Below are 13,653 nucleotides of genomic sequence, written 5' to 3'. Positions count from 1 at the left end.
CATCCAGATTACTGAGAGAAAAGGTTTTGGGAAAACTACTGCATATCTAGAATAGAACTTTTTTTTTTTTAAATGCAAAGACTTTGTTGAAATAAATCTTTGATCACAAGAAAGAGTATAGCATTCATAGTTATTAGTAGGGCTGAATGAACTATAACGAAAGATTACTAGTGAATACAATTTTGTTTCCTTGTTGAATGGTAGTCCTAACTCTGTAGTCACATGCTAGCTGAGTGAAATAAATGTAACCTTCATCATTGGTCCCAAAGGCACACATCATCTGCCTTACATTTAGTTCCTCTGCTAGTCAATGAGACTTGTGGCATTTTTTTTTTAAACAGCTCATCTCAGAATAGTCAAATCATTAACTCCAAGTCATGTGGAATATCACTTGAACCCAGCTTTACAGTGGGAGCAGCACTTCATCATTTTATAGCTTGAAACCAAAAATGAAAATTTTTAATTTGTCCATAAGATAGATTAATTGCTGCTAATTGACAAGACAGTTGTAGGAAACCATAGTTTCGAACAATGCACAGAGCTAAAGATGACCTTATCCAGATAAAATAATTTGTGTGGTGTCTTTTTTTTTTATTTAAGAGCAACATTCATCAATTTCTTATTTAATAACTAATCTGTTTATAAATATGAATGTACTGAGAACCACTTCTTTTAAAACAAAATGATTTATATAAAACAACATCCAACATTGGCTTTGCCCCTACAAATAATGAAAAAATTATTTGCAATGGCAGAGAGAGAGTAAAGATATGGAAATAAAAGATAAACATTTAAAAAATAGCTTCAAAGAATTTTTTTTTTTAATTCACTTCTATAAGACTTTTTAGAAACAGACACTTTTGTAATAAATTTAAAAAAATGTTTATAATTGAGATTTATAATCTTTAAATTAAATTTTATAATTTTGCTTAATGGTGTCTTAAAATTATGTGTCCAAATTTCAACTGAAAGTTACTTTACAAAACTACTAGACAAAATTTTGATTATTTCCAAAAAAAGATTTTGTTTCTGTAATATTTTAGAAAATGTGATTGAAAACTTCATAAATATAACTATTTAATCAAAAGTAAAAATGTGAAAACAATTCACACGTTAAAAATAGAAAAAAAAGAGCAACGCCAAGTGGTTTTAAGAGTTAGAACACATCACTATTGGTGATATTGCTCCTCTCTTAATTCTACTCCTACTGTGGTCCGTACATTTGGCCATTAGTGTAGATGCCAGGGTCTGAGCCCTCTACGTACTGTAGGTGTGTAGGGTAAACAGTTGTTCCCCCTTGTTGAATGGAAATGGTTTCCTGCTGGGCTTGCTCAGCCAGTTGTTGATGATCTACTGCAGAAGCTGAAAAAATGCATAATCAATATTAAAAATTGTACTAATACACAATACACAAATTTACAAGAGTTTTTCTTAAAAAGATATATACTTTTAATATACACTAAATCATAATATTTCCATCAATCATATCTAGATCAAAATAAACTAGTTCAGTGTATCTCTTGCAAGTAGGGTGAACAAAGTTGAAGTACGAAAGTTTGTATCTATTCATGTAAATGAATGACCCCTAAATGGACTCCCCACTCCTTTTTCAGACCCAGCAGATGATGTTAAGGTTAGCTGTTTCTTTAGCCAACAGTTAACGAGCAGGGTGTCATGTGGCCAGCCCAATCACCTTCACTTTCCCTAACTCAAGTCAGTTACCAATTAGAGTTGGGTTGGGTGCACTCTAAAAATTCAAAATCTCAGTCTTCAGAGATTCAAAACAGGACCCAGGGTTCGTAAGCCAAGCATTTAACCACTCAATCACTGCATCAAATGGACTTAAAGAAAAAAAATAAAAAGAAAGAACTGAAATGATAAACCTTATATAAACCTTATATAGGCTATTGATATTCTACTTTATTTATATAATGCCAAAATATATGCATCTTATTGTTTGGTTCTCAATAATTTGTACCAACAACGAGTGTCCAGAAAATGAATGTGATTGCTTGAGTTGACACATTTCTCAATCAATGCAGAAATAAATTCAATATCAGCTATCCATCCACAATATACTTTGCTTTGACTATTACAAATTAAATACTATTGGATAAATCTTCCCTTCCTGTCAAAGCTTCTGGAGCGCATCGTGTTAGTGCAAATTCTTTCTCATCTTGAACAGTACTGTCTCTTGGAAGAATTTCAATCTGCATATAGGAAGTGCCGTAGCACAGAGACAGCAGTGGTCAGGGTACTAAACGACTACTTCACAATTCCGACAAAGGCCACATATCAATTCTTTCCATGGTGGACTTGTCCGCAGCCTTTGATACGCTAGACCATGAAATTATGATGTCAGATTCTCTGCAACTTTTGGTTTAGCAGGAGTCGTCCTAAAGTGGCTTGGATCCTACCTGACGGAACGCACCCAAAGTGTCGTTGTTAGCGGGATGGAATCAACAAGCTTACTTTTGAAGTACGGAGTACCCCAAGGATCCGTTCTAGGCCCAGTACTGTTCACTATGTACACATATCCACTCAGCGGTGTCATACGGCCAACCGGCATCTTATACCATTTCTTTGCCGATGACTCACAGTTATACGATTCATCAGTACCCTCAGAGGTGTCGCATCTGGCAGAGAAAATCATTAGTACCGTTGCAAGGGTGAGCGATTGGATGGTTGAAAATAAACTCAAGATGAACGAAGACAAGACAGAAAAAATTAAGATTGGCACTAGGAACAATGTCTCAAAAGTTGAAAGCACAGATTCTCTCTTTATCACGAACTGCCATGTTCCTTTTGTCCATGTTGTGCGGAATCTTGTAGTTTTCTTCGACTCAACACTATCTTTCGACCCACACATAAGTCAGCTCTGCAAAGGTCTTTATCTGCAGCTGCGCAGATTAGGCCAGATCCTACCATATTTAACAACAGAGTCAACAAAAACGCTAGCTGTGGCATTCATACTCTCCCGCCTTGACTACTGCAACGCCGTGCTAGCAGGTATACCTGATGACAAAATAGCCAAGCTGCAACGTATACAGAACAACGCCGCTCGAATAGTCCTTAAAAAAACTAGACAAGATTCTGCTACTACGCTCTTGCGCACGCTCCATTGGCTTCCCGTGAAAGCGAGGATCGATTACAAGGTCGCCACACTTTGTCATCAGTGTATATATAACAATGAGATGCCCTTGTACCTTAGCGAACTGATTGCTCCATATGTCCCCCAGAGAGCCCTGCGCCCAATGGACTCAACGCTTTTAGTAGTGCCACGTTTCTCCCTTAAAAGCTACGGTCTGCGTGCTTTTTCAGTTCATGGACCAAAGGTTTGGAACTCACTCCCCATTGATCTCAGACAGACAACATGCTACACCACTTTTAAGAAGAACATTAAGACCTATCTGTTTAAAACTTTTTTAGATTAACTGTCATTTTAGCTCTCGTGTTTTTGTTTGTAATGTTGTTACAGTGCCTTGAGCCTACATTTTGTTTGTTAACAGCGCTTTATAAATAAAATTATTATTATTATTATTATTATAACAAAATGCTAAAAATAAAACTAAAAACACTGTACAATGTTTGCAAAATCCACAAACACCTATGATTGATTTCTTTATGCATCTCATGGATTTCTGGAGACTCATAAAAAAAAAAAAAAAAAAAGAAAAAAAAAAAAAGACTTCAATACCCAGTATATATTAGATGGCAATAACTAAATCATGTTTTAAGATACAAGTGGATATAATTTCAGGGAACTAGGTACAGAAAGAAATCAATAATGATGATGATGATAAAAAAAAAACTTGAACTGAAAGGAAAGTATTATGAAAAAAATATTTAGTTTTTAGAGGTAGTATAGGAAGCCACTGGGAGAGTGTTATCTATTTTTTCATGAAGGCTTAGTATTATCCTTTAACCAACTGCCTGATTCCACAATGGATAACTATAATTTTGTACATTATATCATTTTCTATCACCTACTTGTAACAATAAACTGTTGACCAGAGTGTGCTTGAGCTGGCTGTATTATTGTTGCCTTCTGACCTTGTTGGATACCACCCTGAGAATTAGCAGCAGAAGTTTTAACCACAGCCCCATTCTGAAAGGTCAATTATACACTAGCATTACTAAAATGCATTTTTTAAATATCTTTTAAATTTATATTTATTGACTTGTAATGGCAGCTTTATTCTTTAAGTAATCTTACTGATGAAATCAAATTGAATTTAATTAATATAGAAGTCAGTGAAATATTACAATGTTTTAATACAAACTATTTTTATTTTAAATTACGAAAGACAATGAAAAAGAAAATATATATATATATATAGAAGTTATTTACCAATCTTTAGAATTTTTCAAAATTATTATTTTTTTTTTTTTAATTGACACAAGATTTATCAAGTTCACCTTTGTTTGAAAACCTAAAAGTTCTGCATTTGACAATAAATATAAAGGTGTTTTTTTTTAAAGTTGTTTACTCATTTTTTTTTTGTCGAAACCAAGAGGACCCTGAAGGAAGAGCATTTATGTTTAATTCACACAATTTACAAACTGCCTTAATTCCTAAAATCGCAAAACCTTCAAAACCAGATACAAAAGACAACCTAGAGCTTAACCACTTGACTTACCAATTAGTCAGTGTTTTGTTACATTAACTATGTTTATTATATATAAATTAACTATATATTATATATACATTATGTCATGTTTATTTATGTAAACAAACTAGAAATTCTTGCAAAACAATTAATATTGATTTATTTGAATGAGCTAAAAAAATGTATGTCATGTTAATATTTATGTAAACACATTAAAAAGTGATGAAAATAGAATACTACCACAGGACTACCTATAATACTACTAGTGCTACTAAAAAAAGATCAGTGCCATCATATTATTAATTTTTTTAAAAGTCTAATAATATATGAAAAATGGTTCTATAATTGAATAGTGCTTGACAAAGGTGCTTATTAGAACTACAAAACTGTTAGCAATCTTAGAACTAGTGAAAGGAGATGGTAAGATAAGTTTGACACTGAGCCATTGCTTATAGGTACATTTAAAAAAGCTTTATACAAATAAACAAAACCATAGCAAAGTGAACTTAATTTTTTTTTTTTTGCTGTGTTAAGCAAAATGTCTTTTTAAAAATATGTTAAGTTTTTATACGAAAATCAAGAAAGAGTGAACAGAAATTTATATATCATTTGTGAATGTGTCAGTTAAGAAATAGAAAAATAAGTTCAGTGTTTCAAGTAACCCACTTACCACATCAGAAGTTAGATCTAACCCAAAAGCCTGAAGTTATTTAACAAATTTGTTTAAGTACCGGTACAATTTATTAACATTTTAGAATTATTTATTAAATTCATTTGATGTGTTGTAGTTTAATAAAACAAACCAATTAAAAATAGTATTGACATATTTTTAAGTAGGCCAACTAAAGAAGTAATTGGATTGCTGAAATGAATTTCAGTAGAAAGATGCATTAAAAAAATTAAAAATATAGTGACTAAACGCAAATTCACAAGTATTTTAAAAGTAGAATCTAAACATTTGTATAATAAAATAATTATAAAAATTATTTTAAATATTTTTGCTTCCAATCAAGATTTTTCTGCCGTTGTAGTATACAATAAATAATAATTTAAAACAATATTTTTTAGATTTTGCACAGATCTTTCTACTTATCTAAGAAATTTTAAGATCTGTAGCTCTTCATCTAAAAAGTGACAATGGTGAAAGATACTGGATAATGTGCTATACTCTTGAAATTATTATTTTTAGTTTTAAAAAGAAAAGTATAAATATACAAGGGAAAGAAATTGTACTTGACTGAGGTGGTGGATTTTAAAACATTAACATAAAAACAATCCAACAATTTTTTAAACAAATAACTAAAAACATCTAAATTGTTTAAGTGTAATCTAAATTCAAATGGTCCATACTTTCAAAATGTACCAGATATCACCAATGATGCATCAAACAAAAATCTACTACCAAAATTTGTTGTTGTTTTTTTTTCATGTGCCTTTAAGAAACTGTTGGACAAGAAAGTCAACAAATGATTGTTTAAATAACTCAATATTATTGAGATAAAATATTTTACCTGAACAGCAGTAGGATTCATGACTTGTATATCTGTTACATAGGTCTGTGTTGCCATTTTTCATTTAAGCAGGTTTTTAAAGTTATATCTAAGAGAAAAATAATAATAATTCAATTTATAATTTATAATGTTGACAATGGCAATATAATAACAAAACATAAAAGAAACCTTGAGTAATAAAAAGGCTAACACTAGAGTAAAGTCTATGTTTTGTCTGTGCTCAATGAAGAGCTAATGCCAAACTTCACTATACTGAAAATGTCCACACATTGTAACTTTTAAGGAAAATACACAGAACCACTAGAAAAGTTGAGTCCATGGAGTGTGCAGGGCTCATTGAAGGACATGTGGAGTGATCATAATAAATGATGATAATGTGGCCAACTTGTAATCAATTTTTGCACGACTCACAAAGCAGTGACAGCCTTTCTGAATTCATTGCAAATTTGTTATCATGAATATCCACCAACACAGCATTGCAGTAGCCACAGCAAGCTTCTTTGTTGACTAAAAAAATAGATTTGGCCTAGTCTTTGCAGCTGCAGATAAGACCCTTGCAGAGTTGACCTATGTGTGCTTCAAAGTAAATTGAGTAAAAAAAAAAAACAACAATTCCATGATTACAAACTATATATATAACAAAGGAAACCTGACTGATTCATCAGGTGTGAAATATCAGTTGGCCAAGAGAATGGATATGTGTACATAAGGAACAGCACTGGATCTAGAACTAAACCTTGGGGTAATATTAAGCTTGATGATACTGTCCCATTTACCATAACACTAAGAGTTTTTGGTTTTTTAGAAACTAAGCCACTTTAGAACAGTTCCTGAAATACTGAAAATCTTATTATCATAATCTCATGGACTAGCTGATAAGTCCAGCATAGAAAGACTTGAAATAGGACATGTGGAGTAGGTATTTAAGTACCTTTACCAACGCTGTCAATGTTCTACTGCACTTTTATATGGGGATTGAAAATTTTCCATGAGACAGTACCGCTACAGATAGGATCTAAGAAGCTACTTAAAAAGAACAAATTATGCTCCTGAGACTTTGAATGGAAGGGTAAACTAGACAATGGGCTGTAATTTTTAGAAAATCTGGGGTCAATATTAGACTTTTTTGGTAGCGGTTTGAAAAGTGAATATATTTAAATAGCTGTGGTACTATACACGTAATCAGCTAGGTGTTTAAAGGTGTTTATGGTCTGTGTGATGGATGGGATAAGTTTAGTTGATTCACTTAAGGAGTAAGAAAGAATCGGATCAAGACCACATGTACATATGTGACTTTTTTTTTGCATCTTTACAATTTAAGGTTCTTCAAACTAGCAAAAAGAAGAATTCTGAAAGAATGATCCAGCTATGATGAAGGAGATTGCATGTCCTATTTAAGCTGCTCAATCTTGCCATTAAAGAAATTATTAAAAGAATCAGAAAGATTGGCTGCTGGGAAAGAGAATGATTTAATAATTCTTAATTCGCTCAACCTAACATTTAGTCAGTGATCCTAAAAATAATTCTTCTTCTTTAGAAAAAAAAAAAAAAGATGATTACGTCCTACGTGTGTCCCTAGGTCGATCTAGTCATGTATGTTAATCAATGCCTTTAACTCTGCCAATACATTGGTTTTCCTTGCCAATTCAGACTTGTACAACCCATTTCATGCTCTAATAGCATTATGGAGAAAAGGATTTTGTAATAACTTGACCTAGCATATATTCTATATAAAAATAATATAGAACAAGAAATGTGCCTTTATCTTTGTGTCTGAGTATTTTATTAGGTTTTGTTTTTCTATTTGAAGCTTTTGGTTTAGTGTTTTAAGTATAATTGCTACTTTACTTTTTAGTCTTCTATCCTGAAGGGTCTTTAAATTTAATGATTTCACTAAAATAAAGGTGAACTCTAACCAAATGTGAATATTTATTTGTTATGAATCTCTCTGCACTATTTTGTGTCCGTTTTTTAGTTTCTTAATGTTTTCTAGAATTGAAGAATCCAAACAGTGGATGCATGTTCTATTATTGGTCTAACCAAGGTTAATACCATTTTAGTTTTTTTTTTCTTAAATTATGTCTAATCAAGAACAAGGTTTTACATTAAAATGACCTACTGATTAAGAATTAGAGAAAACAGATCTATAAAAATCACAGGAATTCATCTACAGATGATTAATTGCCTAGCAATTAAAATATATGAGTTCAAGGATAATATTTAGACCAACTTTACTTAAGAACTTTAAGCAAAATTTCCAGTAAAAGTTAGCCAAGAAGTAGCCAACTGGTTTTTGACTCTCAGCCATACATACCACATAGGTTAGATGTCTTCAATGATATTTATAGGTTGATTTATATAAATTTAGTTAAATATATGTCAAAACTGTTATTGTTTTGTTATTAAGCATGATGATAAGGTATAATTTGTGATTTTTTTTTTTAAAACAAAGAGGGTGGGTCCTGGGGGACTTAATTAATAGACATTAAAATGTTTTTAAAAAAAAAAATGTTTTTGATTTTTTTCAAAAATGTATGTTCATATTCTTTACTTTGTGACAATTTTTTCTGTTAATAATATTGTGAATTTGTGAAATGCATCCACTGGATTATTGGACATATCTTCTGTGAGTAATGGATTTTTCATTTTCAGTGGTTCAAGTGTATTTGACATTATTAAATGTTAAATAATTGTCTGGTAATTCTGATTTTTTTAAAAATTCTTTTATTCTTGAACAATAAAAATGATATGTCAATAATTTAAGCAAATTTGAAATTGATGAAAATTAAATAGCCCTAAAAGTAGAATGTTAAGAGTTCAATCTTTTTTTCTATTGTAGAATAGAATTATATATATATATATATATGAATATTGAATGTGTGTAGACAGCTGACACAAATTACACATTGACATTATGCCAGCACTAGATGGGCAATCAATTGTGACGAGTGGCAGTGGTCAACTGTGATAAGTGACAACACAGAGCTACGTTTCAAGAAAGAACTGTGTTGTAAACAGTACTCAGGCCAGTCAAGTCAGATATAGTTATGTGATCATCGAGAAGGGTGATCAATGTTCTGTCTAGTTCTAGTTATAAAGCCTTGTGGGACCTAAATATAAAAGTGAAGGTGTCACAGTCAGAGTGGTTCAGTGCAGTGTGAAGTCAGCGCTGAACAGTTGAACCCAATGCATGCTTGGGATGAGGTGGAGAGGCCAGTAGAGTATGTATGATATAGATCTAGTGGTACAAGAGTTGATAAAGCAGCATTGTTATCAACAGTGAAGCATTTCTAGAGTCAGTAAAGAAATAAAGATCTAGAATTAGATTTCATCTATCTTTATAGATCTACTATCCCTATAGAACTAAATCTATAGAGTTACTAGTCTAGATCTAAGAGTTTAGATAGTCTAATATCTAATAGGCCAGGCAATAGACAATAGCCATCCCATAGCCATAGATATATTATATTCTAGATCTAGGGCATTCTAGGGCGACTAGGGCCTGGACTGTATTAACACTAACAGTATATCTAGAATAATCTAGATTCTTAAATAGAGATCTAGTCTAGTAGTATAGTAGATCTAGATCTAGAATATAATCATGAAAATTTATAATCTAGATCTAGACCATCTTGGCATCTAGATCTATAAAATATATTCAAATCTGACCCATATTTTGACTAATAAAACCACGAGGCCAGAAAATATTTTTACAATATAATCATTCTCGTTACATAAAGAAAATTGTATGGTATGAAATGAAAGATAGTCTAAATGATAGAGCAACAAAACAACATAAAAAGAATGTGTAAGGAATAATTGGAAAATAAAGGAATTGAATAAGGGCTGATTCTGAGTCTACAAGACTAGAATCTAAATCTAGAAAAAAATGCGTTCCGATCGGCCATTTTCAAACCGACCTTTCGACATTCCACCGACTTTTTGATTAAATAAAAACAATCATTGCCCAATCCATAAAAACAAACACTAAATCAAACAAAGACAAACAACGACATTATCACTAACATTCATCAATCAACAAATGAACGTTAAATTCACCTTAGATTGTTGATGGGAAACAGTCGTCACAGATACCGTGTCTATGGCGTTTATTCCTACGGCAACAGTTGCCAGAGTCGCTTCGCGTCAGCATAAGCAGTATCCTTACGCTATCATCCGGGCAACTAATGTTTGTAAATAAAGCTTGTAACGAATTACATTTAAACTAGAAACTGTTAATCTTTAAAAAAAAATGAAATAAATATAGAGAATAAATAAATTTATATCTCTATTTTATAAATATTATTATCTAAAAGAAACTATTGTTTGTTTTTAATGTTTAACGATAAAGGATTAATGGGCGGATTGCGCGTTGACATGAAACGGTAAATAGTTGCTATCAAGATGGCGGTAAACTCATCTGGGCTGCGTGCTTGACAACTGATAAAATAATTTGCGTTTTTCTTAACAAATAAAGATAAATGATGCCATTATTAAATGATGCAAATTAAAAGAAATGTTATTTATTCAAACTTACGATATATATATTTATTATAGATTTACATGAACAGAATCTGCATTATAAATAATACGTATCAAAATCTTTGCTTTTCAAGACAAAATGCGGTCACCGAGCAACGACTCTAGTTGCCACTAAGCCTTTCCGCAGAGGAGGTGAAGGCCACTTGACGTGGCATAGTGCCAAGTTTGAATACCATAATAAATATATTCGGCGATATTTGTCGTTTCTAATTATAGCCAGATACGGACTCGAAGAATAAAAATATATGCGTAATTAATGCAACAAGAAACAAAGCAATATTGCGCATTTTGCACAGCAAGTCTAATTCCACATTACTTTATAAGTGTCATCATTGGATTAATATTGCCGACTCCAAATGCCAAATGGCTTTGTCATCTGCTGTTATCAGACTGCTTGAATCTGCTAAAATAATTTAAAATCGCCCTGGGTAGTCATTAAAGTTACGCAATTTCTTTGTTAACTCCGTCGAATTTTATGACTTTGAGAATGGTGATATTTGTCCTTGTAATACGTACGCCTTGTATGATAGTTTTTGTTTTTTTTCCTTCAAATCATTCCTAGTGGGCAACACGAATAATCTGAGTTATAGTATTATGTTTTGAGTTTTTTAGATGTTTTTTTTTTTAAATTGGACTACGTTTTTAAGAAGTCCTGTAGTAATTCTAAAAATAGCAAAAGCTTTTTGGTGTATCCGGTGTATGAAAAAAAAATAGACGAAGCGTTGATAATCTGTTTTTTTTTTCTTAAAAGTTCTTTTTTTTTCTTGTGTGTGACTTTTATTTAGTTGGCATTTAGGAAGTTCGGTTTATTGTCCTTGACATTGTTTAGTTTATCGTGGAAATCTCCAATAGTTTGACTACGCGCATTCATGACAATGCATTTTTAGTGGGGCATTTTCTTCTTCCTGTATTCTAACTTTCTAAGACTTCTTTATTGGTCCTTATTGGAAATTTGTTGTGATTACAATGATTCGTTTTCTCAAAATAAATAAATATTCACATAAATATAACAGACACACAAGATAGGCTACGAGGAGTTCTTTGAGTCTTGATCAGACGTACGTCTTGATCCTGTTCACGTTCCCTATAGTCAACAAGTTCTGTGACAGTCTTACATAGTAGCCTATCCTAAGGGGTACCCGATCTTTGTGGTCCGCAGAAAGAAGAAAACTGTAGGCCTATACAATTCAAATAACTTCTTTGTTAAAAGCCAGCTTATCCAATCGGATATTTTGAGTAATTACCAACTCAGTACCCTCACTACTGTTTAATATGTCTATTATGTAGGCTACTATTCTACGACGATGTCATTGTTGACGCTACGTGTCAAAACACAATGATTGTTAACAGTTAGGTGATAGCATTGTATTTGGCCTCCAAAATATCCAATGTACTTGTACAAACCAATCATCCTCGTTCTTTCAATGTCCCAGCTTTATCACGCGCCAATCAGACAAGGGCTATAGGGTTGTTTTCAAGTTTCCGACTGACGATCTGACGTAGATATTGGAATGGATGGCGGTTGTCTTCCAAGATTTGTCCGAATTGGCTGAGACGTTTTTGTTTTAAAATTCCATTCAAATATAGTAAGTGTTGTGCGTTGCCTATGTTTGTTTTTGTTGTTGTTTTATACTCTTTTTATAAGCCCATCCAATCGAGGCGCAAAATAAAAATCTGACAAGACGTTGCCTTGCCAACAAGTTGTTGGATGTGTTATCAGATTTTGCATTGTCGCACAAAAAAAATTGCCAAGACCTTTTGTATTTTTAAGCTGTTAAGTTTGTATAGTAAACAAGAAAAACATTAATTAGTTTGGATCAGTCATGTGGTTATAAGTTTATATCTCTAGGGAATAATAAATCTGTGCGATTAGAAATATTTTTACCAATTGTTTTTGTTTAGCTTTCAGCTTTCTATGATCATATCACTTGTCTGGACCAGTTGTGAAAGGGGAGGGAAGAAAGAAGCATCTTTGTGAATGTTTACATGATCGTTTTTTTATTTGCAAAAAGAAAATGTTCACTGAAAGCTCAATGGGACTATTTCAACTTATACCACCACAACTCTTAAGTACGATTTCTTTCCCTTGCTCAAAATACCAAACAAAATAATGAATTACCAATAGTTATTTAACAAATCGATTATTTTTTTTTATTGATTCTTCTTCTCTTCTTATATAATACAGACGTTACTTCAAAAAAGAAGATGATTACGTCCTACGCGTCATGCATTTAGTCATGCATATTAACCAATGACTTAAATTCTGCCAAGTCACTGGTTTTCCTGGCTAGCTCAGGCAATCCATTCCATGCTCTAATAGCACTTGTGTTGTCAGGTAAAAGAAATAATATTTCAACTTATACCACCACATCTCTCAAGTACTATGTCTTTCCCTTGCTCAATATACCAAACAAAATAATGAATTACCAATAGTTAATTAACCAATGGGCTTTGTTGCACTTATGCGTTTCGTTTCTTTTGGTTTAAAACTAGGATTAGAAATTGAGCCGAAAGTACCTTTTTCTTTTTATAATTTATAAACCTAAACTAAAAGTAGCACAGGTCCTATAAACGTGCGGGGCCCACTGCAGTCGCGTAGGTTGCAGTGGCCTAAGGTAATGGCCCTGCAAAATAGAGGCGTATGCTACGCCGCCGGTCGACTAGTACAATTAAAATAACTTTTGCATTTTTCAATTCTTATTTTAAATTAAACTGACATTATTAGGCTGTAAATTTAAGTGTACCTGATAGAAAAAAAAATTCTGCACAAAAATAGATGCTATAAAAAGAAAAGACCTGAAACAAGCGCGTAAAATTACACATTTACAGTACTTTATTTGATGAGTCTTTTACCCAAGATCTGTGTAGTTTTTTTTAGGACTAACTTACTTCAAGTACCCGGCATTTTCCGATACACAATTTCACATACAAAAATAACTGTAGAAATAAAAATTGTGATTTTAAAACTTTTAATGATTTTTTAAAAGGTG

At 32.2% G+C, this 13,653-nt stretch overlaps 1 protein-coding gene across 16 annotated transcripts in view; it reads right to left on the bottom strand.

Moving 5' to 3' along the window:
• The window catches only part of LOC106062794 (DNA-binding protein RFX2-like), a 28,786-nt gene extending 18,007 nt beyond the window's left edge, over positions 1–10,779 (bottom strand). For 3 of the 16 annotated variants that reach the window (XM_013221109.2, XM_013221163.2, XM_013221133.2), the window contains exons 1-6: positions 10,659–10,760; positions 10,181–10,361; positions 6,122–6,209; positions 5,281–5,310; positions 3,991–4,108; positions 1,221–1,362 (exon numbers count right to left, since the gene is read on the bottom strand). In XM_013221109.2, the coding sequence (XP_013076563.1) occupies positions 1,221–1,362; positions 3,991–4,108; positions 5,281–5,310; positions 6,122–6,178 (347 nt within the window). In that variant the 5' untranslated portion in view covers positions 6,179–6,209; positions 10,181–10,361; positions 10,659–10,760. Of the gene's footprint in view, positions 1–1,220; positions 1,363–3,990; positions 4,109–5,280; positions 5,311–6,121; positions 6,210–6,532; positions 6,738–10,180; positions 10,362–10,658 lie in introns of those variants that run through there. The other 13 variants (XM_013221126.2, XM_056029019.1, XM_013221156.2 and 10 more) reach the window with 11 other exon arrangements.
• Positions 10,780–13,653: the final 2,874 nt, after the last annotated feature.

The sequence above is a fragment of the Biomphalaria glabrata genome, chromosome 5, assembly GCF_947242115.1.
Source record: "Biomphalaria glabrata chromosome 5, xgBioGlab47.1, whole genome shotgun sequence".
Taxonomy (NCBI): Eukaryota; Metazoa; Mollusca; class Gastropoda; family Planorbidae; genus Biomphalaria; species Biomphalaria glabrata.
This window is presented reverse-complemented; position numbering and strand designations above follow the sequence as displayed.